General features: G+C 37.6%; 1 protein-coding gene across 1 annotated transcript in view; it reads left to right on the forward strand.

Moving 5' to 3' along the window:
* Nucleotides 1-19,622, forward strand: part of UEVLD (UEV and lactate/malate dehyrogenase domains) — a 54,525-nt gene extending 34,903 nt beyond the window's left edge. Inside the window, exons 8-12 of the mRNA XM_036764187.1 lie at nucleotides 1,497-1,667; nucleotides 4,185-4,358; nucleotides 14,493-14,556; nucleotides 16,971-17,094; nucleotides 18,372-19,622. Coding sequence (XP_036620082.1) covers nucleotides 1,497-1,667; nucleotides 4,185-4,358; nucleotides 14,493-14,556; nucleotides 16,971-17,094; nucleotides 18,372-18,542 — 704 coding nt within the window. The 3' untranslated portion in view covers nucleotides 18,543-19,622. The remainder of the gene's footprint in view (nucleotides 1-1,496; nucleotides 1,668-4,184; nucleotides 4,359-14,492; nucleotides 14,557-16,970; nucleotides 17,095-18,371) is intronic.
* The last annotated feature ends 3,698 nt before the right edge of the window (nucleotides 19,623-23,320 follow it).

Raw genomic sequence — 23,320 nt, forward strand, 5'->3', positions numbered from 1 at the left:
TAAGAATGGATTGGAGTGGGGAGAGAATTATCTAGGCGATAGGTAACAAGGACTCAAAATGAGGTGAGAGCTGCATGAATAGGGAGAAGATGGGAATGAATCTGGGAACTGGAAGGGCAGTGATTCCTCATGCCTTATTCCTTTTCTTTAGATCTTGCAGCTCTTTGCTCTTTCAGCACAGGATTGTCTTATTAAAAAAACTTAAGTAGAAAGCTGAAGTTTAGATTTCATGAGAGGCCTTACTATCTTACTAATTCCTATTTATTCAATTTGTCCTTTTTATGAGAGGTCTTCACTCCTTCCACTCAAGAAAGATAACATCTTCTAGCTTATCTCCCTGCCTCAGATTTCTCGCCACTCTAGTCTGTTTTCCAGAGCTCAGCTGCCAAAATGTTCTTCCTAAAGTGCCCATCTGACTATGCCACACACAACCCTCATTTAATAAAGTGTGGTGGTTCTCTGTTACTTCCAGGTTCAAACATAAAATCCTGTTTGGTGTTTAAAAGACCTTTACCACTTGACTCTCTCCTATCTTTGCGTCTTCTTACTCCTTCCTTCCATGTACCCCCAAGATCCATTAACACTGCTTTTCTTGCTGTTCCATGAACAAGACACTCCATCACTTGGTACTGGGCATTTTCTCTGGCTGTTCCCCCTGGTTGGTATTCTCTCCCTCCTCATCTCGTCTTCCTGGCTTCCCTGAATTCTTTCCTGTCTTAGCTGAAATCCCATCTTCTGCAAGAAACCTTTACTGATCCTCCTTAATACCACCTTCCCTTTGAGATTATCCTGTTTTTATCTTGTTTGTACATTGTTGAATGTTATCTTTCCCATTACATTGTGAGCTCCTTGAGGGCAAGTACTGTTTTTGCCTTTCTTTGTATACCAGAGCTTAGCATGGGGTCTGGCACTGAATTGAGGCTTAATTAATGCTTATTGACTTGAAGACTTAAATGTTGATCTCTAGCTTAACCTCCAGCGAAGAAGAGATCACTCTCCTTTGCTGGTTTTTGGAGCCAATCTTTTCAGGTGGGTGGGGAGGCAATGATCTTGTCTAGACTGGTCCCAAGTTCTGTTATCAGAATCCATTTCCCTGTGAAAGGTCTTAGTTTTTGTTCTGCTTGTTTTTCTGAAAGGAGAAGTCTGGGAAAAGATTATACATTTGAGAAAAAAATTCTTAATTTCAGTTGAACTGAAAAGGTTTTTTTTAAATATGATTCCATTGTCCTGTGTAAAAATTGAACATTTTTTAATGCATAAACAGGAAATCCTTTTTATTTTAATTATTGACAGATTCATTTTGCCAAATGATGCAGATTTTCCTTTCCCTGCTGAAAGCAGTGAAACAGAGCTCTTCTTTTAGAGGTTCTCTAGCCTAAAAAATCTACATAAGGACTATATTGCAAAAGCAGAACTTGTTTGCCATTTTACAGATTTGGAAAAAAAAAATGACAAAAATTGTACCTTAATGTTCAAATGTTCTCTTTCTTCATCAGACCTGTCTGCCTCTTGGAATTCCAGAGTGGTGATCTTCACAGTTAACTCCTTAGGTAATTCTCAGACCTACCTTGATGTCGTACAGAGCAACGTGGACATGTTCAGGGAGCTTGTCCCAGCTCTAGGACATTACAGCCCACAGAGTGTCATACTTGTTGCCTCTCAACCAGGTAAAATTGACGCCTGATTTCTTTTTGACTTTTAAGAATCGTAGCAATAGTTATCTTTCTCTCTAATTTCTCTCAAAACCATATAACCATGTAAATTTTGATATGAAATACACGGACGCATGGAAACCAGAAGCACTCATACAACATAAAATTAAAATAGCCCCTGAAACACTGGGCAGTCTTAATTAATTACCCCTCAGTGATCCTTCAATACTGCTACCTCTTCTTTAAAAGGATTTCATGTAACTATAGTCTGGTACAGACCACAAATGCTAAAATATAACTATTTTTAGTGTCCTTGAAACTCCAGTAAGAATTGGCATACATGGGGCAGTTAGGTGGCACAGTGAGTAGAGCACTGGCCCTGGAGTCAGGAGGACCTGAGTTCAAATTCGGCCTCAGACACTTGACACGCTTACTAGTTGTGTGACCTTGGGCAACTCACTTGACCCCAATTGCCCTGCCTTCCGCCCTGCAAAAAAAAAAAAAAAAGAATTGGCATATATTTGGGCATCCTCAAAACTCATAACACATGGCTGCTACATGCTCCTGTCAGCTGTCATTTGTTTGACTCCAGAGAATAAGATTCACTTGTGTATGTGCATATTCAAAATTGTCAGCTAAACCTTCAGAAAGAAAATACTCAGATACTTCCATGAAAATATAATAGAATTGAACATTTTAAACATATTTTTGTAAAGTGCCTTTTAATTATTTTACTTGATTCTTTAAAAAAGTTTTCTTTCCCAAGGTGATATTGCATACAAGTAAGAGCACAATTTTTTAAAATAACCCTTTTTATGGATGTTGTTTCCTGCTGGTTTTGATTTGCTGTTTAACTAAGTAAGAAACAATCTCATATGATCATAGATCTACACTTAGAAAGGGACCTTAGAAGCCATCTGGTCCAACCTTCTTACTTCACAGATAAGGAAACTGTGATCTAGGGTGGGCCTTGTAGATTCCAGATTGCATTCTAGGACCACCTTCTGCAGGGGCCCTCCCTCCCTAAACTACCTTGTAATTCTTTTGTATTTGCTGTATACTTATTTGTGTGGGCTTCCCTAATAGAAATTAAGTGCTTTGAGAGCAGGGAGTACCCCATTTTCATTTTTATACTTCCAGTGCCTAACATAGTGCCCAGCACAAAGTAGACACTTTTTCATTTGTTGGATCGCATGGGTTCTGGTATCCAACAGCACTAAGACTTTTGGGACACCCAATATACACCCAGCCTTCACTACTGTTATTATTATTGTAATCTACAATAAAGGGGCAGGGGAGACTTATTTAATGCTATATTGAGAAGCAGTGTAGTATAGTAAATAGAGAGCCAGCCATTGTGTCGGGTTGACCTGGGTTCAAGTTCTGCCTCTCATACAAAATAGTTATATGATCCTGGGCAAGTCACTTAACTTCCTAGGGAACTCTAAGACTATAAATTGAGGAACAGTAGCTGGCCTGCTTTGGTAGACAGAATTTCCTTTTGAGGGATGCCCTAAATTCATGAAACCACAGGCCCAAACTGCTTCCCCCCTCTTCAAACAAAACAAAAGTCAGTGACGTTATAATACCGCATAGTAACGAATCTCATTTTAAAATGCCAATTTAGACTAATGAGAAAAACAATTTGATTGTTGAGAAGAAATTATTATTCTGCGGAGGAATATTAGTCTTCAAAGTGAGTATTCCACTCCTTGCCGTTAACTTATTCTTTTAGGCTTCTTTAGGAAACTCTTAACTATTTTACTACTATTTTAACAGTTACCACTAGATGAAGAAACTCCCTCTTCCAAGGCAGATTTGCACCAGCTGTACAATTTATAAAGCTTAAGAGAGTTGGAGATGCCTCAAAAAGTTAAGCCATTTGCCCATTCACTTGCTTTAGGTCAGAGATAGAACTTCAGTCCAGGCCTTTTTGACTCAGAGGATAGCTCTCTCTCCACTGTGCCATGCAGTTTTTTAAACATCTTGTACTATAACAGTAATTTAAAGCAGCTTTGAAATCCAACTTCCGCTGTCAAACATGTGTAAAGTATATGATGTTAAAACTTACTTTTATTAATCCTGTAAAGCAGAGTTCTTAACCTTTTTTTATGTCATGGACTCTTTTGGGCAGTCTTGGAAAACCTATGGACCTCCTCTCAGAACAGTATTTCTTGCCTACATTCATCATTAAAGGAAAGGCTAAATTTCAGTTAGCAAAAATAAATATGTAAACTTTCTCACCCAAGTTTGTGTGTAAGAACCACTGAAATCTGTTTATGAATAGACCCAAAGTTAAGAACTCCTTTTGTAGAGTAAAATGCGATATATGGAAGGTCTACATTGGAACCTATCCCAGTAAATTGGTTTCTGGAGTACCAAATGGACCCTGTTCATGGATACCAAGAAAAGTGAGGCTCCAGTGTAATTTATTTCATAAAACATAATGAGTGTTGATTTTCTTCATAAGATTTAAAGTAGTAGCCTACTGTGGAGTAATGCTGTACTTTTCCTGTTTGTACCCAATGCTAGTTGAAATCATGACATATGCAGCATGGAAACTGAGTGGCTTTCCTGAAAATCAAGTGATAGGAATTGGATGCAATCTGGATTCAAAGAGATTCCAGTATATTCTTACAAATATCTTGAAGGCACAGAATTCAGGAAAGGAAGTATGGATTATTGGTGAACAAGGAGAAGACAAAGGTAAAGTAGCTCAGATTTTTTTTTTTAATTTGAAACGTGATCACAAGTGGCCTTTGGGGATTCCTTTGTGTTGTAGCTGGGAAAGGAGGAGTTCTAGGTTTTCATAGCTTGTGGTCAATAGCTGTACTACAAAAAATAAAATAGAAGTTTCTAGGAGAATCTTTTACATATTCTTATTTTCATGTAGGTTTAAGGGTAAGACCAAATTTTGTCAGATATGACATATAAGGTAACTTTCCTCATGAAGCAGAGTGCCCGAGACTTACCTTGATGCCAACTTTCTGTTCTTGTAGTTATCTAAAATCATGAAACACGTGGCTTATCTCATTGCTCTTCCCCATGTAGGAACTTTCTTACTTTCTAGTCATCTTCCTAACCCTTGGCTCCCTTCAGTTCTCCTCTCCTTGGATGGTTTCAGTGTCACTCTTCCTCCTGATGCTCCCCTAAACTACCATCCTCCTCTTCCTCCCCTAGGCATTCAGTCCAGAGTGACTTGAAAGAGTTATGTGTTAGCAATAATCAAGGCCTTGTCTGACATAAATTAGTATTCATTCAGCAAGTATTTATTGAGTACTTTTTCTGTGCATAGTGATACACAAAATCTAAGTGTTCATGGATTTGTACTGTTGCCAATAATCTTTATCAACACATAGAGACATTTTAAAATCAAGTTTTATTAAATGCTCAAAGAACAGATTCTGGGTTCTAAATGGCCGATGAATAATAGACAAAGTTTTCCTAAGGCTTATGTAGTTTCCAGTTACAACAGAGAAAGAGAGAAAAAAAAGGATACAGCTACCAAAAGGGAAAGGGAAAAATATACATTTTAAAGATATACTTGTAGAATTTATAGTAAACTAATTGAGAAGGAGGTTTACATGTCAAAAGATACTTAGGGAGAAAAATTACCTCAGTTCAATTTCTAAATTGATCAGTAAACACAGAGAGGAGTTGTCTGGGATTTATAACTACCAAATGGCTATCATAAAACTAAGCCAGAAATTCTTTTACCCCTGACCAGTTCCTTACCTTGGTTAAAATAACTGGAAGTCTCAGCTAAATTACACTATAAGGAAAGCTTTAGCTGGCTACATGTTTTTTTTTCCTTACAAACAAAATGGCCATACTGGAGTCAAATAGAAAGAAATTTTAAAACTCTTATAGTAGTGTTGGGGAATATCTCAACCTAGAGGTCCTAAGATCTTTCTGGAGAGTAATTCCTTCCACCTCGTGGGGCAGATAGGTAGGGTAGTGATAGGGTCCCAGGGCCTGGAGTCAGGATAGCTCATCTTCATGAGTTCAAATCTGGCTTCAGACACTTACTAGCTATGGGACCCCATCAAGTTACTTAACTCCATTTGCCTCAGTTTCCTCATCTGTAAAATGAGCTGGAGAAGGAAATAGCAAGCCACTCCAGTGTCTTTGCAAGAAAACCCCAAATAGGGTCACAAAGAATTGGACAGGACTTTAAAATGACTGAAAAGTTCCTTTTGACTGAAAGTCATTAAATCAAGAGGCAAAGCTAGAAGCTAAAAATTTAATTAACATCAGCTGATAGGTTCTTGTCAGGTGGCTAACAAGTCTGTAGAACAGTGAGGCTGCTCCACTACTTTCTTTAGTCTGAGAGATTGAATAATAGGTACCAGATATTACATGATTTGGGGGGAGAATGTCTTAACTTTGGTGTGCCCCCAAGATCAGGTCTTTTCCAAAGGAGGTATTTCCCTGTGGTTAATACCATTAGAATGTCTAGGTGAGACAGGATCTTTAAGAGAGTGGAGACCTCCCAGCTTGACCCTGCAGTCTCTATTTCTTTGACCTCTCAGGTTACTTTTAAATGCTGGAAAGGTGAGAGAAGATGGTTCCCCTAAACTCACAGCATATAGGTTTTGTCCATTTCCTCCTCAATACCCCTGTTCTAGGCATAGTGAAAGGTACAGAGAAGATTTGTTCCTTACCTTCAGATGAGAGCTTATAATCTAACTGGGGAAGTCAGACATAGCAGTGAAATAAGACAAAGAACAGGGAGTCCTCAAGGTGAGTTCCTTGGCAACTCAATGCCTGCTTAACTAAATTGGAATTTAAATTGGCACAAGTCTCCCAGTAAGTTCAGTGTCTAGGTTATCAGGATTGTTATGGTAGACATATCTCCTCTTTGAGTTCACTGCTACTGAATAAACCTAGCACAACACATAATTTACAGAGGTAAAAACCTAGGTCTTATTATGCTTAAGCACAGGTTCAGGAGGTAGAAAATTAACCCTGAACCAAGATGAGAGTTTCTGACAAGACTTTATAGAGCAAATTATGTCAGAGAGACAGAGAAATAATTTTTTAAGATAAATCTTTATGGCCTCTTACACCATCAAGGTCACATGGGCCTAGTCAGATTCATTGTCTTAAGCTTCTTTGAATTAAGGAAGAACAAAACAAAGGAACTGAGCAAACTAAGGTAAAACAAATTGCTAAACAGACTGAATTTTAGATTTAAACACTGAGTTTGCCAAATCCTACATTTACACAACTGTAAGACCATATTTTAAAGAAGTCCCAGTGGGCTAATTGAGGGGATTTATATGTTATAAAGATAGCCAAGAACTCAGAGTCTGGGAAGTTCTTCCACAAATCTTTTTGAGAAGTTTTAAAGATGCCCTATTCCATTCTTCTCCTTTTTTTCTTATCTCAAGAATGTGAAAAGCCTTCCCGTAATACTGCCATTCCATGATTCAGGTTTTTTTTTTTTCTAGCCACATGAGGTTAATATTAACAGAAAGCAGGCTTCAGTTAACCACACTATTTCAGGAGGAATGGCATAATAAAATTGAATAAAAGGAAAATGAAAGATTCCTATTACAGGATTTAGCCAAGAATTTCAGTTTAAGTAAAAACAAAAAACATATCTCTGAGCCTTGTACCTTCTCCTGCTTCTGGCCATGAGATACCAGATCGCCAGGATTGTGGAAGTCAAGAACCTAGAACTGGAGTCCTGTTCAATAGCCACCATGCTAGTTCAGGCCCTGCAAAGCAGTGAGGCATAGTATGGTGGAAGGGGCAGTGGCTTAAAGACCTAGGTCTGGATTCTGGTTCTAAAACTTAGGTGATCATGGATAAGCCCTTAATTTTTCTAGGTTCACCTGTAAAATGAGGATAGTTAAATGATTTCTAAAGTTCCTTCCAGCTCTAAATCCTAGGATTCTTGTTGCCTCACATCTGGACTATTGTAGCTGTGCCTAACTGGACTCATAACATCCAGGTTCTTGTTCACCTAATATATCCTGCCCCCTTCTGCCCAAATAATCTCCCAAAAGAAGTGCTTTCATCATCTAACTTCTCTATTGAAAACCCTTCACTTGCCTTCAGTACAAAATCTATGCTCTTTAGCCTTTCATTCAAGTACTTATACAGTGTGGTCTCAACCTAGTTTTATTTACCTCACCTCCTGTTTCTCTCCTAGTTTGATTGGGTCAAACCTGTTTGCTTGTGGCCCTAAGCACAACTTTACTCATTCTGTGAGCCAGGCCTAGAATGCTCTTCTAACACATCCTTGAACAATCCATCAGCAAGCATTGTTCAGCATGTTCTGGGGGAACAAAGGTAAAACAGATGTAACCCCTGCTTTTAAGGGACTTATATTCTATTGGAGAGACAACAGACAGATGCATCTATGTGTACATATATAAAATATGTATATATGTATACACACATATATTATCTACAATACAAGATGGTTTAGGGGAAGGAGGGCACTAACTGTTGGGGGATGTCATGAAGGGCTTTGTGTAGAGAGTGGTGTGAAAGAAGCAAAAGAGTTGTTAAAGTAGAAGATGGGGGCGGGGGACGTGCTTCACAGGCAGGAGGGATGGCTGGTGCTGAGGTATAGAAATCTATCATTCCATGATGGGGTATGCTGCGTGTGAGGACCTGCAAGAAATCAGTTCTCCTAGACTAGAGAGTGCATGATGGGGAATAAATGTACAGTAAGGCTAGAAAGATTGGTCCAGGCCAGATTTGGAAGGACTTTGATGCCAAGCTCACCATTTCAGATTATGGTGGTCTTTTTCTCCTCTGAACTCATTTCATTTATTATTATCTATTATACTCACTTGACAGCTGATCCCTTTACAACCTTCTGACATCAGAACTACTTTTATTGTAGTCTGAAATTATCTTCTTCAGCAGGCTGTTAGTGTATACTTTGGTTCCTCATAGATCCTATGAAGGCAGAAGAATATATAAAAACTTCTCTTTCTTTGGCTTCTGTAGCAGTGGTGTCAAACTCAAATCCAAACAGCCATGTTTTTACTTAGTAAGCCATCAGTTAACATTATCTATGTTCTGTTGTATATTTATTTTATTAACATTTCCCAATTACATTTTAATCTGGTTGGGGGCATTAGTTTTGCTGGGGGACCCGTAAGTTTGACATCTCTGTCCTGTAGGATTTAACACAGTGCTATTATATAGCACATGGGAAGTGCCCATTTTATTTAAAACAGTTCTTTGAATTTTATTTAAATCAGTTATTTAAAACAATGTTTATTAATTGATTGATTAACTCACATCTAAGTGTGGGAAAAGTTTCAGAAGAGCTCTGCTGATTCTGCAGTAATGTGGAAGTGACTACATTTGCCCAGTACACACAAATTGCCGTTAGTTTTGTCTTTGTTCCTGTTAACATTATGTTGAGAGGGTCAATCCAAGAAATACCCTTGAAAAGCATATCAGTCAAATAGCTAATTAGGTATTTATTTAGTACTTACTATTTGCCAGGCTTATTGCTAAGCACTGGAAATATAAAAATAAAGAAGTAAATAATTCCTACTCATGTTGAAGCAATGACTTACATTCTAATGAGGGAAACAAGTACAAATAAAATAGTATATATTGAATGAATGAGAGAATGAATATTAATTTGTCTTATCATATTTTAAATTTTGATGTGTTCCCATGTAGTAAGGGGGAAATGGAAAGAGATTAGTTTTGTTTAGGTAAGCTCATTTCCATATAGATTTGGGAGGAGAAAAAATTCAGGAACATTTATTATCAACCTTTCAGACCATGATATAGGAAAAAACACTAGATGTTGAGTCAGAAACCTATGTTTAAGTCACTATCTGGGTGACCATGGGCATATCCCTTAACTTCCATGAACTTCAGTTTCCTTATTCATAAAATTAGTATAGAATGTCAGAATCCCAGAGGCCATCTAGTCTAAGCTGGTACCTAATCAAAATCTGTACTGCAACCAACTGACAAGGAGAACATCCAGCCTTGCATTTAGACCTTAGTTGGAAAAGGCTCTAAAAGACTTTAGTGGATTGTAAGCCCATGATTAATAACATCAGCCAAAATACTGCTACAATAATTGGAATAGAACACTGGTAGAATAATAGAATCTGACTTATAATCTGGTCCTTATATCCTTATCTCAAAAGATGGACTTCTAGGATTGTATGAGCTGCTTATACTCTGGTCCTCCAATTGAAAGCTGGTTTTGCACTCCCTCTGCTGGTGACAGCATCAGACAGTCAGACATAGAGGTCCCAGCTTTTAGGTTTAGCTCAGGGCTTCTTAAACTTTTTCCACTCACAACCCCTTTAGCACTTCTTGAAGTGTGGGTTGCAACCCCATATGGGGTCATGGCCCACAGTTTAAGAAATGCTGGTTTAGCTGATGTTTTTACCTGATCATTTGATAAAACTAGGTGGCCACAGTTGTTTTTCAAGGATCTGAAAAAAGGCCAGGGTTATAAAGCTTGGAAAGGATGGAAAGGATGTCTCTTCATCTGGGACCTGAATTGACCCAAGCTTAGACACTAGGAAAAAATGCTATGGGCAGCAACCTTTTTTCTATTTATTGAAACTTAAAGTTATTGTGAACATGACAAAGGTCAACAGCCCTGAATATTTCCACATACAAACAAGAGGAAATAAGGATTATGTATAAAACCTCAAATCTCTGTTACAATACAGCTTGTATAAAGCTTGTTAAAGTCAACATATTAGTTTTAAGGCTGCCTTATATCTGGGATGTTCAGGAGAGCTACTAGCACCTCTGGTGTAAAGGCTTGCCAAGCCCTTTTCAGGACACCTTTTGTGTCCACCTGATTCACCCAACTCTCACCTGTGACTCCAAGAAGAAGCTGTAGCATGTTCATAGACCACACCCTGGTAAACTGTCTATGGGCAGATGGGCTAAACCAGGCTAAGGGTAACCAACAAGCCTCAAACCTGTCAGTGAGTTAGGGGAATGTCATCCCCAAGCATGTGAAGACTTTCTCCAGTGGAATGGTCAGATGAAAACAGTTTGTTCCAGTGGCCATGAAGGCAGCTTAAGTAGGTGCTGTGGAGCACTTAGAGCTTAGTCAGTCATGGAAGACACCAAGATCATCCACTGCATCCTGGGCCATCTCCAGTCATCTTGACTTTTGTCCTGCCATTGGACTTTGATGACTCAGGAAGAGAGAGTGAATCTGAGGACTTTGTGCAATTCTCCTTCGCTTAAATCCAGTTCACAAGAAAGTCAAGACAGCACCCTGTGATGTAATTGGTTCCCTTTGAAAACAAAGGACAAACAATAATATCTCCCTTCATTCTGTTCTCTTCCATGCATTTTAAAAAAAATATTTCATTTACGTTTTTTCTTTTCTTCATTTTGATCTTGACAGTATCAGTAACTCACCTCTTCTCCCTACTTTGGCCATTTTCTCTGGCGGCTCCCATACCTGGAATGCTCTACCACTTCAGATCTGCCTACCAACGTCCCTGGTTTCCTTGAAGTCTCAAATAAAATCTCTTCTTTTACAATAAGCCTTTCCCAACCCATCCTAATTTTAGTGCCTCCCCTCTGTTAATTATTTCCTGTTTATCCTATCTATAGCTTGCTTTGTATATAGTTGTTTGCATGTTGTCTCTCCTATTAAACTGTAAATCCCTTGAGAATCTCTTGCCTTTTTTTTATATCCTCAGAGCTTAGCACAGTGCCTGGCACACTGTAGGTGCTTAGTAAATGTTTATTGATTAAATCACCTCTGTGCATGGGAAAAGTTTCAGAAAAGCTCTGCTGATTCTACAGTAATATGGAAGTGACTACAGTTCCCTAGCACACACAAATTGGTCTTAGTTTTCTCTTTGTTGGTGTTAACATTATGTTGAGAGGGCTAATTGAAGAAATACCCTTGCAAACAAATCAGTCATTTAATCTGGTATCTATTAAGCACCTGCTATTTGCCAGGCACTTTCCTAAGTGCTGGGAATATAAAAACAAAGAATGAAAAAATTCCTACTTGTGATGAAGCAATGAGTTTACATTCTAATGGGGAAAAGAGTACAGATAAAAAATAAATAAATTATATATATAGCACAAATATAATTAATTAAAAATATATACAAAGTAGTTAAAAATAATTTAGGAGGGAGGGTGCTAGTAGTTAGGGATATTAGGAAAGGCTTATGAAGATGGTGTTTGACCTCTATCAAATTGTTTACCTTCTCAGTGGGGGGGGGCATGGAGGGAAGGAAGGAGAGAATTTGAAACTCAAAAATTTTTTAAAATGAATGTTAAAAGTTGTTTTTACATATAATTGGGGGGGAATAAAATATTAAATTTTTTAAAAGATGGTGCTTGCACTTCGTCCTAAAGGAAGTATTATTAAGTACCTACTCTCTGACAGGCACAGTGCTAGGCAAGGGGGTACAAAAAAAAAGAGTAAAGCAATCCTAATTCCCAAGAAACTTAATTCTGACAGAAATACCTAAAATTTATATAGCACTTTTAGTTCCTGTTATTATGTCCATTTTACAGATGAGAAAACAGGCTGACAGAGGTCAAGTGAGTTGCCCAGTGTAACACAGCTAATAATTGCCTGAGGCAGTATTCAAAGGCAGGCCTTTCTGACTCTAAAGCTCAGTTCTCTTTCCACCATGCTACCTAGTTGCCTAGGCAAGAAGTATATACATAAGTATATGCAGAATAAACATAAATAGACTAAATCAAAATAGCTAAATACAAAGTCGTTTTGGAGGAAGAACTCTTAGAGATTCTGGGATCAGAAAAGACTTCATATAGAGGTTGGTACTTAAGCTGTGTCTGAAAGGAAGAAAGCGATTCTGAGGCAGAGGTGAGGAGGGGGTTCATTCCAGGCATGTAGAATGGCCAGTGCAGAGGCACGAAGATGGAAGATGGGTGTGCTGGGCAGAGAGAAAGCTATTTGGCTGGATCACAGAATGTGGGAGGAGGGAGTCAAGGTACTGAAAAGATAGTCTGGACCCAGGTTTTGAAGAGTTTTAAAAATTAAACAGGGAGTGTGTGGGCTTTGGCATGGCAGCAACACCCCTGGACTCCTAGAATTTGCCTAACATCTCTCTGGAGACCATCGTGGAGATTATTGTGTTGGATCTGTCCTGGAAGCATGCTCCAAAGACCTGGAAGAACCTTGCAGAGTTGGTTTGACCTGGTTAGTTCAAAGAAACCAAGTTTTACTGGAGCAGCAAAGATTTCATGGTCCAGATTGATGATTCATTAGGATCAATCAGTTGTACTTCTTTGTGGAAAACAACTTGAAGATTAAGTTCATGCAAAATTGAAATTCACAGAGACTAGAATTTTTTGTATGGCCAATGCAGGGCCAGACCCCAATGGCAGCCAATTCTTTGTGACCTTGACCTCTATCCAGTGTCTTGATGGGAAACATTCCATTTATGCCAAGCCATAGATAGAGATAGTGAATTGAATGAAAATTGTGGAGATAAATTCTTAGGATGTGATGATGTGAAGACTATCATGGATTACACATTTGGATTAAATCAGTATCTAAGCAGATGTGTCCAGATGCTGGTCTGTCCCATTCACTTGTATTTCTGTTTCCTCAGAGCTTATTCTGTTAACCATTCCCCATAAGGCCTATGGACATTGAAGCAAAATGACTTCCATATTCTCATCCAGAATTTGTTTAGAGTCATTTTTTACAGGTGTTTGGAGGAATTTGGGGGAGAGCTCAAGCAAGTCCCTGCTTTTACTCCACCATCTTGGCTCCGCCCTGTCGAAAAACAAATGTTAAAAAGCTTTTTACCAGCAACTGGGAAATAAGATATACAGGCAATGGGGTATAGAAATCTATCTTGCCCTACAAGAAAGTAAGGAGAAAGGGAATGGGGATGGGAGTGGGGTGATAGAAAGGAGGGCAGACTTGGGAAAGGGGCAATCAGAACACATGCCATCTTAGGATGGGGAGGAGGGGAGAGATGGGGAGAAAATTTGTAACTCAAAATCTTATGGAAATCAATGTTGAAAACTAAAAATAAATAAATTTTTAAAATTTACAGGGAAAAAAAAACAAATTCTCATCTACTTACTTTTGAATCATCATTGGACTTACCTATCTGGTTTCAGTTTGGTCCTTGCCAAGTCCAGTGTCTCAGATGCACTAGAAATAGAAGTTACATTTCAATACATTATTTCTTTCCTTCTCACTACATAAATACAAAACATTAATACATGCATACATTTACCACAGCTGAACAGAACTGTTCCTCTCCTGTATTTGTTTCTTCTTATCCATCTGGGAAGTAATTAAATATAGAATGAGGAGATGTTTTTTAAAAGAGCAGAATAGAGAACTTTATATTGATGTTGAGGCAACAGGGGGCTCCTGGAATTAATTAAAAAGGGACTGACATGACCAGATCTGTGCTTATAGAAATTTACTTTTGCAGGAATGTGGAGGATAGGCTGGAGTGATCAGAGACTTGAAGCAGGGAGACCAGTTAGGAGGCCAATTGCAAGAAGTGAGGAAGGCCTGAGCTAAAGTGGTGGCTGTTGTGATTGGAGAGAAAGGGTCAGATATGATGAATATTAAGTAGGTAGAAACTGTAAGGTTTGGCAACTAATTAGATATTGGGGTGAGGGAGATTGAAGATTTGAGGATAACCATTTGAGGTAAAGGGTCTTTTTCACTTTAAAGCAATCAACAGTATATGTGCCAACTTCAAATGAAAATGTAATAGTACCAAGAAGGGGGAAAAAAGACATTTTACTATGGGCACTTCTTTAGCACAAAGGGTCTCTTATTGCTTCTTAATTCATAGAAAGAAACTGACCTAATAAATGTAAAAAATATATTTATTTAATTTCCAGTACCTATGTGGGGTGGTCAGGAAGAAGCAGTGGCTTCCAACTTCCAGGTGCAGCTGTCCAACAGGTAACAAAATTAATTTTAAATAAACTTCATACTGTGTCAGAAACATGATGGCTGAGTGGCCTCTTTTAGGCAATCTAACCTCTTTCAATACTCCAGTCAACAAGTTTTTCATTGAAATGAATGTATCATAAGGAATTTTTATAATTTTATTTGGATAGACTCCACTTGTATCTGTGTTACATGCTGAAAATAAGAGTTCATTTCAGTGCAGATTGGCATTTGGGGAAAGGGACTAGATCTGTGATTCCATTGGTAATAGGACATATAGGGGTAGGGCAACTTTTTTTCTCCAGAGTAGGTTGGCTTCTGTGCTATATGAGTATATACCTTGCCCAAGGTCCCAATATATTTCAGAGGTAAGACATGAACAGCCAGGTCTTCCTGGCTTCAAGGCAAGCCCTTAAGATGAGAGGCCATGTTGCCACTCAGATTTGCATTTATAAAAATTTTAAAATGTAGGCTTCATAATCTCTACCCGTAATAATGACTTAAATACTTGTTTGGCCATTGCACGAGTAAAATTAGTTACCATACACATACCTACAATTCATAAGTATTACACATTTTACGATTCTTTTGTCTTTGATCCATGCTTTACAGATTTTGTCTTAAATTGCAGGTAATATTTATGGGAGAGTAGATTGAAGTAAGCAGGGGATTTATAATTTACAAACAATAATTTATTCTTTTTACTGATTTCTAAATGGCTATAAATATTGAAGCTTTTTCTCATGGAATTTTTTTTGGCATGAGAGAGAGTGACTTTCCTCTTTGTTCAGGCTGGTGCTCTTTAACTGCCTGTGCCCTAGTGAGGTTTGCCCATGTTAATAGCCCTGGTCTTCAATTCTGTAGCCTCGGAAACTCAGTTTTATCAGTCCACCCAGGGAAGATTAGGCTCTCATCACAGGAACCAAACTCATTGGAGGCTGACTTTTTTTGGTTGCTTTTTAAAAAAATTAATTTTTTATTTATGGAATAAAACAAACATTTTCATAACAGTGTAATAAAAAAGATGATTGCGCATGATGTTGCAAATCTATTATGTACAACTTGCTATTTCTTTTAAATATATAATAAAGTTATCATGTAAATTTCTTCCCTCCACCTGCCTCCCACCCTAGAGATGGCTCCCACAAATAGATACAAATGGTATATATATATGTAAAATTATTCTACATGTTCTTCTGTTTATCTGTTCTTTCTCTGGATGCAGATAGCGTCTTTCTTCATATGTCCTTTATAGTTCTAAACCAGAATTTTAGTTTACTCATTTACTATTTGGATGGACTTTTTCAGTAACTAAATGCTCATGTTTGTTGTTCCCTTCCTACTGTCAAGGTACTTGGAAAACTAAATTAGTAATCAAAAATTGTTTGGTAAGCCTGGGATCAAAACAAAGGGAATCATAGTCTTGAGACATATTTCTTCCAGGTTGTGGTAGAGTGTAAGGAGTTATAACAAATACCTTTCTTCTTATTCTTCCAAATAGTCTCTCTACCCCTTAGACAGTGCTAGGTAAACAAGAGCAAATTTTTTGTCTTTGGTTTGCCTTTTAAAAATGTCACACAAGTCACTATCCTATTATAACAGTATCACCTTGGGATAGATTACAGTACAATGTAGTTTACTTTGGTTTGCTTACATTTTAGATTGGCATCTCCTGAGGGAATTTTGGGAGATAGTCTAGTTCCCTTCACAACTCATTTGCTAACTAAGTCTTAAATTGGGTTACTACAACAGCTGACTAATCTTATCCATTTTATACTATCCCTTGAGAGTTTTGATTTTAAGGATGATTTTTTTTTGATGCCCCTAGTGCAGGCCTTATGGTTTCCTCTGCCCTGACTGTAGCAGTCATAGGAAGAGTAATACTCTTCCTTGCTGTTCTCTGTGCTATTTGAAATGACTGCCTAGATCCTTAACTTTTTAATTCTATCATCAAATATTTTTAGAATCTAACATAAGGCTCCCCCTGTGATGAACTTATGGGAGTATCTGAACAAGAGTTTCACAGGATAGAGAGAGATGGATGGGTAGCAATCTGCCTCATTGGAGGAAATATCCAAATTGATGAGATCACAGATCCAATACAGTGACCAAGTGGGGAAATTTCTGGTCTAGTTCTAACTGAAGAAAGCAACATGTCTGCATAATGATTTATTTTCAAGTAAATGCATCATCTTGTTTTAATTTTTAAAAGGAATAGAATATCTGGTGATGAAGATCATTTTTAGCTTGTAGGCATCTGCCTTTAAAGAAAACCTTAAATTATCATCAGACTCTAGGTAGCTCACTAAATTGTTCTAAAGCAGTCATGTTCACGTGCAATAAAAGTTCTTATACTGTATATAGTATGTAGAGCTAAGTAAGAATAAATTTATCTTTTCTGACCATTTTTTCCCCTTCTGACTTAGAGTCATGGAAATATTAAAAGTAAAAGGTCAAAGGTCCTGGTCTGTTGGTCTGTCGGTGTCTGACCTAGCTGACAGCATCATAAACAATAAGAAGAAAGTTCATTCTGTATCAGTTTTAGCAAAGGTAAACTTTATTCTCTTTGTATCATTATGTTTTTACTTTTGATATTAGTGTAATTTGATGTTTTTATCTGCATGAATATCTCCATTGTCATAGGATAAAATAGCTATCTGGAGAGTTTGTATTTTCAGGCCATTTCTTTTATATTAGGCATTTGAAAATTAGAAATTATTAGATTTTAAAAAATCAGACTGTTTAATTAACTTTGTTCTCTGCTTTATCTGTGTTTAAGACTAAGCCACAGTTTAGGGTTGTTGTTCCCCGCCCCCCCCCCACACCACCGCCGCAGTTTAGTATTAATATGAATCTTGGAAAGGTAGCTAAGGTGTTAGATGATAAGACTCTAAAAAGATTTCTACAGGCAGGAATCATGCTGAATTTTAACAAGAGGAAATAACTCAGGGGATAACTGCAAAGTCTTATATTTAGGTTTTTTTAAAATTACATAAGTACACTATGGAGAAATATTCTTCAAAACCACTCTACATGGAAAGAACAATGAATTTTAGTTGACTGTAAGCTTAATATGAGTTAACATTGTAATGTGGCAGCCAAAAAGCTGATGAAATCTTAGCTTATAGTAATAAATTTTTAATGCCCAGAGCAAAGAAGGTGATATTCCTTCTTTCTTCTTTGTTAGTCAGATTACCTTTAGAATACTGTTTAGTTCTAGGAGCTATATTTTAGAGAGGACATCAGAAAATTGTATTATGTCCTTGGAGAAAGGGACTCAAAATCATGTCATGGGAGGAATGGTTGGAAGAAGTAGGAATGTATTTAACCTGAGAAAGACTTGAGAAGACTTGACCCTTCCTGGCTTTGTGACCATGGCCACTTCGTTTATTCTTTCTAAGCTTCAGTTTCCTCATCTTTCAAGTGAGGGAGTTGGACTCTTATGACCTCTAGGTCCCTTCCAGCTCTAAATCTATGATTCTGTAAGTTGCAGCATGGCAAATTCTGGCTCTCTATATAGAATAATTTCCTAATATCAAAACTGTCCAAAAAATGAAATGGATTTTTTGGTATGATAGTAAATTCTATTTCTCCGGAGTTATTAGAGTAGAAGCTGTGTGACCCCTTATTGGGAGTATCACAGAGTGGATTTATCCAGGCAGTGATTGAAATTTACTGATTCCTAATGTCCCTTCCACCTCCAGGAGTCTGTGAGTCGGAAACAATGAATATGAACAAAGTATGCTAGCTCATATTTAAGATTTGAGCTTCTTTTCTTTGTCAGTGATAAATATATCTGCTATATAATCTTTATCTTTCCATTTCAGGGGTATTATAACATAAACGACGAAGTGTTTTTAAGCTTGCCTTGCATCCTTGGAGACAAAGGTGTGTCTGAAGTCATCAAAGCCTCAGGGAAGGAAGATCATCTGGTGACTGAGAAACTCCAGAGCAGCGCATCATCAATTCATAGTCTCCAAAGCCAACTGAAACTTTAAAAAGAATTTTCAGTTTTGTGGTTGCTGGTACTAAAATAGACAGTTTTATAAAAGAGGTAGCAAAGGAGGTAGTTTTGAGTTTCCCTTTTTGGACTAGCACTTTTTTTATTATTTGAATACAAGTTAGAAAGAAAAATTATACCCTGGTGCCCATTGTTCCTCCTGTGAAATCTATGCTGTACTTTAATCTTGGGGGCCGTGCAAAATATTTGGACACTTTGCTTGCAGTATGTTTCATTTTTAAATATGTATCATAACACACACAATTAATATTTTGAAAATGATAAGTAATTTTTTAGTTTAAAAGTAAAGTTTAATAATCTGTGTCATTTTTTAAAAGATCCTGTATAACTTTACAATTATTAGATTTGCACTAAGTTTCTCCAGTTCCTTCAAGGATTATGCAATTTTTGATGATGATCTGTTCTGCTAATTATTAGCAAAATACTTTAATCAAGTCATATATTTAATAAGCAGCTATTGCTATGTGCATAGTCATATTCTTTCTTTAGTTGAATTAACTACCAAAAATGGAAAAATATTTGACATACACTTTGGAATAATGAAATTAATTATGTTAGTATATCTCAAGGAAAAGAAATAACTGTTTTAGCCTTATCTGCCAGGAGCAATTTTATTTATTTTAGCTTCAATTTAAGTGTTTTTAGCTTAAAGAGAGAAATGTCCAAAATGACACAGGCTTCTCTGGCTCCTCCCCCAATGTCCTAGGACACATCTCTACCTCAAGGTAATTTGACCTAACATTTATAGGAATGAACAAACAAAATGTCATTCTGTGTTAGAGATTTATCGTCCTTGCAGGTTATTGTACTCTATATTGTAGGTCTGCCAGAAACAATTTTATTTACTATATCCAAGCACTTTACTTTAGAAAATACATTTTTGGGGGTTAACATTCTACTTCAACAAATAGAATAGTCATATAATAACTGCTCAATTCTTTCCTTCACTAGGCTAATATAAAGTTGGGATTATTAATATTTTAAATAAAATTGTTTCTGGAACTTGTGCCAAGTTATTTGATTGACAATATATTGTTTTCTTCCAGTAGAATGTAAACTCTTCAGGGGCAGGAACTGTTTTATTTTTGTTCTTGTTTTCCCAACACCTCACACAGTCCCTGTACATAGTAGGAACTTGAGAAATGCTTGTTGAATTGAAGAACATTGTTATACAAAGGAGAAAAATATTAGATAATTAAGTTAATGCTTGGAGACCACTTCTCTGAAGGATTGAAGGCATTCCTTTCCCTGGATCAATGTAGAATCATTTTTAAGTTAGAAAGAGGGCACTTCCCCTTAGGTAAATTGCAGAGCAGTTGTTTCAGGGATGAAGAAACCAACAAATAAAACAGATTTTAACAAGACAAGAAGTTCTCTGTTCAGTCAGTCAATTAACAAGCAATCCCTAAATACCAAATATGTGTAGGAAAGGCTTCTTGTAGAAGGGGAGATTATAGCTGGGACTTGAAGGGAGAGGAGGAAACTGGAGATGAGGAGGGAGAGAATTCCAGGCATGAAGGACAGCCAGTAAAAATGCCCAGAGTTTGGAGATGGAGTTTCTTGTTCAAGGAACAGATGTCATTGGTTCACAGACTATATGGAAGACAAGCAAGATGTAAGAAGACTGGAAAGGAAGGAAGGAGTCAGGTCATGAGAGGCTTTGAATGCCAAACAGAGGATTTGATGTTTGATCCTGGAGGCAACACAGAACCACTGGAGTTTATTGAATGGGGATAGTATAGGGGTGGTGACAAGGTTAGATTTGTACTTTAAGATCAGTTTGATAGCTAAGTGGAGGATGAACTGGAGTAGGGAGAGATTTGAAGCAGGGTGATCAGACAGCAGGCTAGTGCAGTAGCCTAGGCATTAAGTGATAAAAATTTACACTAGGGTGTTGACAGGGTCAGAGAAGGGAAGGAGGTGTTTTCAAAAGATGTTTTGAAAAAGGCAAAATCAACAGGCCTTTGCAACAGGTTGAATATGGGTGGGATGAGAGTGAGGAGTCAAAGATGACATCTGGTTGCTAGCCTAGGTGACTGGGATAATGGTGGTATCCTCAACATAAACAGGGAAATTAGGAAGAGGGGAGAATTTGGGGGGAAAGATAATTAGTTCAGTTCTGGACATACCATTTTTAAGATGTCTGTCGGACATCCTGTTTGAGATGTCCAAGAAGCAGTTGGAGATGTGAGTCTGCAGGTCATTAGAGAGGTTAGGGCAGGATAGGTAAATTTGAGGATTATCAGCATGGAGACAGTAATTGAATCCATGGGAGCTGATGAGACCATGTAGTGAAGTAGGATGGAGGGAGAAGAAAAGAAGACCCACAACCGCCCTATGAAACACCCGAGATTAAAGGGAATGATTTGGATGAAAATCTAGCAAAGGAGACAGTGGCTCATCAGATAGTTAGGAGAAGGAAGGAGAATAGTGTCATGAATACAGAAAAGAATATTGAAGATTTGGTTTCCATCCTTAATCCATTTCTCTATGAAAGATCTTTTGGTTCTTGGCCTTCTACATACTTTCAAAACAGGGAAAAGGTCTGGAAAATATTTTTAGACTAAACTAATCAATCCACATTTATTATGCTCCGGCCCTGTGCCAGGCACTGTGTTAAATGCTGGGGATACAAATAGGGAAAGAAAAAGAAAAAGACAGCTCCTGAATTCAAAGAGCTTACAATCTAATGGGGGAAGACGGCAAACAAAAAGAAGTAAAAAGTGAGATTGGGGAAGGTGACTGACGGGCACATGATGAAGTCAGTGTTGGAATCCCAAAGTAGTGTGGCCAGGTGAGAACATTTATTTCTTAATATTTCTATAGAAAGTGAAAAGGATATTTTTAATATGTTCCCACAAGTATATGAATACAAAATGTACTTTAATTTCCATTGCAAATTTTTCCCTAAAATTTTCTCTTAATATTTGATGAACTATATATACATTTCAATATTTCATAAATGTTGAAAACTATATGAGGCTGATTGAATCACCAATGTGCATTTTTTAAAAATGTAAAAATCAAGGACTAAGTAGACATGAGAACCAGCAACTATCAGTGTTTTTTTCAAACCTTTGGACACTATGGACTAAGAGAAAAGTATGGATAGAGCAGTATAAATCTTCCACCATTCCTGGGAAAAATAATACAAAATATTCTTTGGTAATATAGGGGAAATTATTAGTTACTGAATTGTGAGGGAAATTATCGTTGCATTGTTGGAATCTAGCCTTCTGTGGCAAGAAACCAGACTTTTATTGTTTAGAGATCAGACTAATTTAGTGCTTAATTTAGGACTCCAGGTCAGGCCAACCCCAGAAAACTTCAAGAGACCCAAAGATTGATGTGTAGTATTTCCATTTTCCTCATAATACATTTTAGTTAATCTATGTGAAAATTAGTCTTTGTGCCTTATTTGGAAACATATGCCAACCAAAGAGATGACTGTTTCCTTGCTCTTTTGTTTGAAACCTATATAACTCCTGGGGGGGGGGTGCCCTGCATTTACCTATTTCGGCTCTCCCTTCTGCTGGACAATCTCATAAACTTCCTCCTAAATTTCTTCAGTTCTGGGTTTTGTTCTCAGCCAACATCAATGAATTAGTAGTATTATCATCCTATATGAAGCATTATTATAACACCCCACTTGAAAATAAAGGTCAGAGGCCTCTCAGCACCCTCAAAAGTGCTTCTACATTCCTAGCTCTTAAAGGTGGGAAGTAGAGTTTAAAGGAGAGCCTTTTAGTCTCCGACCCTAGCTTAACATACTCAACAGTGGTCCTGTGGAGCCTTGATTTTATTGGTGTGGATGTTCCCTCCACTCACATAGCTCAAAGATGCAATGAATACAATGTAACACCCACAGATGGTTATTTGGGTTTCTGACCCACAGATAAGAGACAATAAACCCAAATTTGGAGGGAAGAGAGCAGATGGAAAAGGAGAGAGGTGAGTAGAAAGCAGATACACTGGGAGCACCAGCCTGTTGGCTATTTTCCAGAAAAACTGGAAAATGAGAATTAAGATAATATGGAATTGATATGGTACCCAAGGCACCAAAAAAAAGTTCTCTCTCTCTCTCTCTCTCTCTCTCTCTCTCTCTCTCTCTGAGATTAGGAGGCATTATTCCAGGAGTGGAAAACAATGCAAAAGCCCAGGAGGTGGATGGAGTAATGAAGTATTAGGTGCTAGAAACAGCAAGTGGGCCAGTGTGGTTTGATCATAGAGTGTGGAGAGTGAAAAGTGTAAGAAGACTAGAAAGGTCAGAAGAGCCACGTTAAGAGCCTTAAATGCTAGTTATTCAATCATTTACAACTCTTTGTGACCCCATTTGGGGTTTTCTTGGCAAAGACAAAGAGAAATAATTATTAAATAACAAATTATTATTAGATTCTGAGTTTTTTCCTTCCTATATCCTCATTCTCTACTAGGTCAAGCCAGCATCTGAAGGATAATGAGGTTGGATTAACTTTCTCCTCAATCTTGTTCAGACCCTACCCAAATGGCAAAGTTCATTGTCTTCTACTCAGGGTTGGAAAGGGGATAGCTCTTTTGTCTAGATTGCCCAAGGGGGGTGGGTCTGGGAGCAAGAGTGATCAAAGTAAAGTTCCCCCCCCCCCCTCATTAGAATAATCCTCCTCTCATAATATTCCTTCTTATTAATCGTTAACCAATCAGAGTTGAGGAACACCCACTCTTCCAAGGGCATATAAGCTTTGAGTGGATTGCATGAGGGGATTGGGGCATTTGAGA

Source organism: Trichosurus vulpecula, chromosome 6 (assembly GCF_011100635.1).
Source record: "Trichosurus vulpecula isolate mTriVul1 chromosome 6, mTriVul1.pri, whole genome shotgun sequence".
Taxonomy (NCBI): domain Eukaryota; kingdom Metazoa; phylum Chordata; class Mammalia; order Diprotodontia; family Phalangeridae; genus Trichosurus; species Trichosurus vulpecula.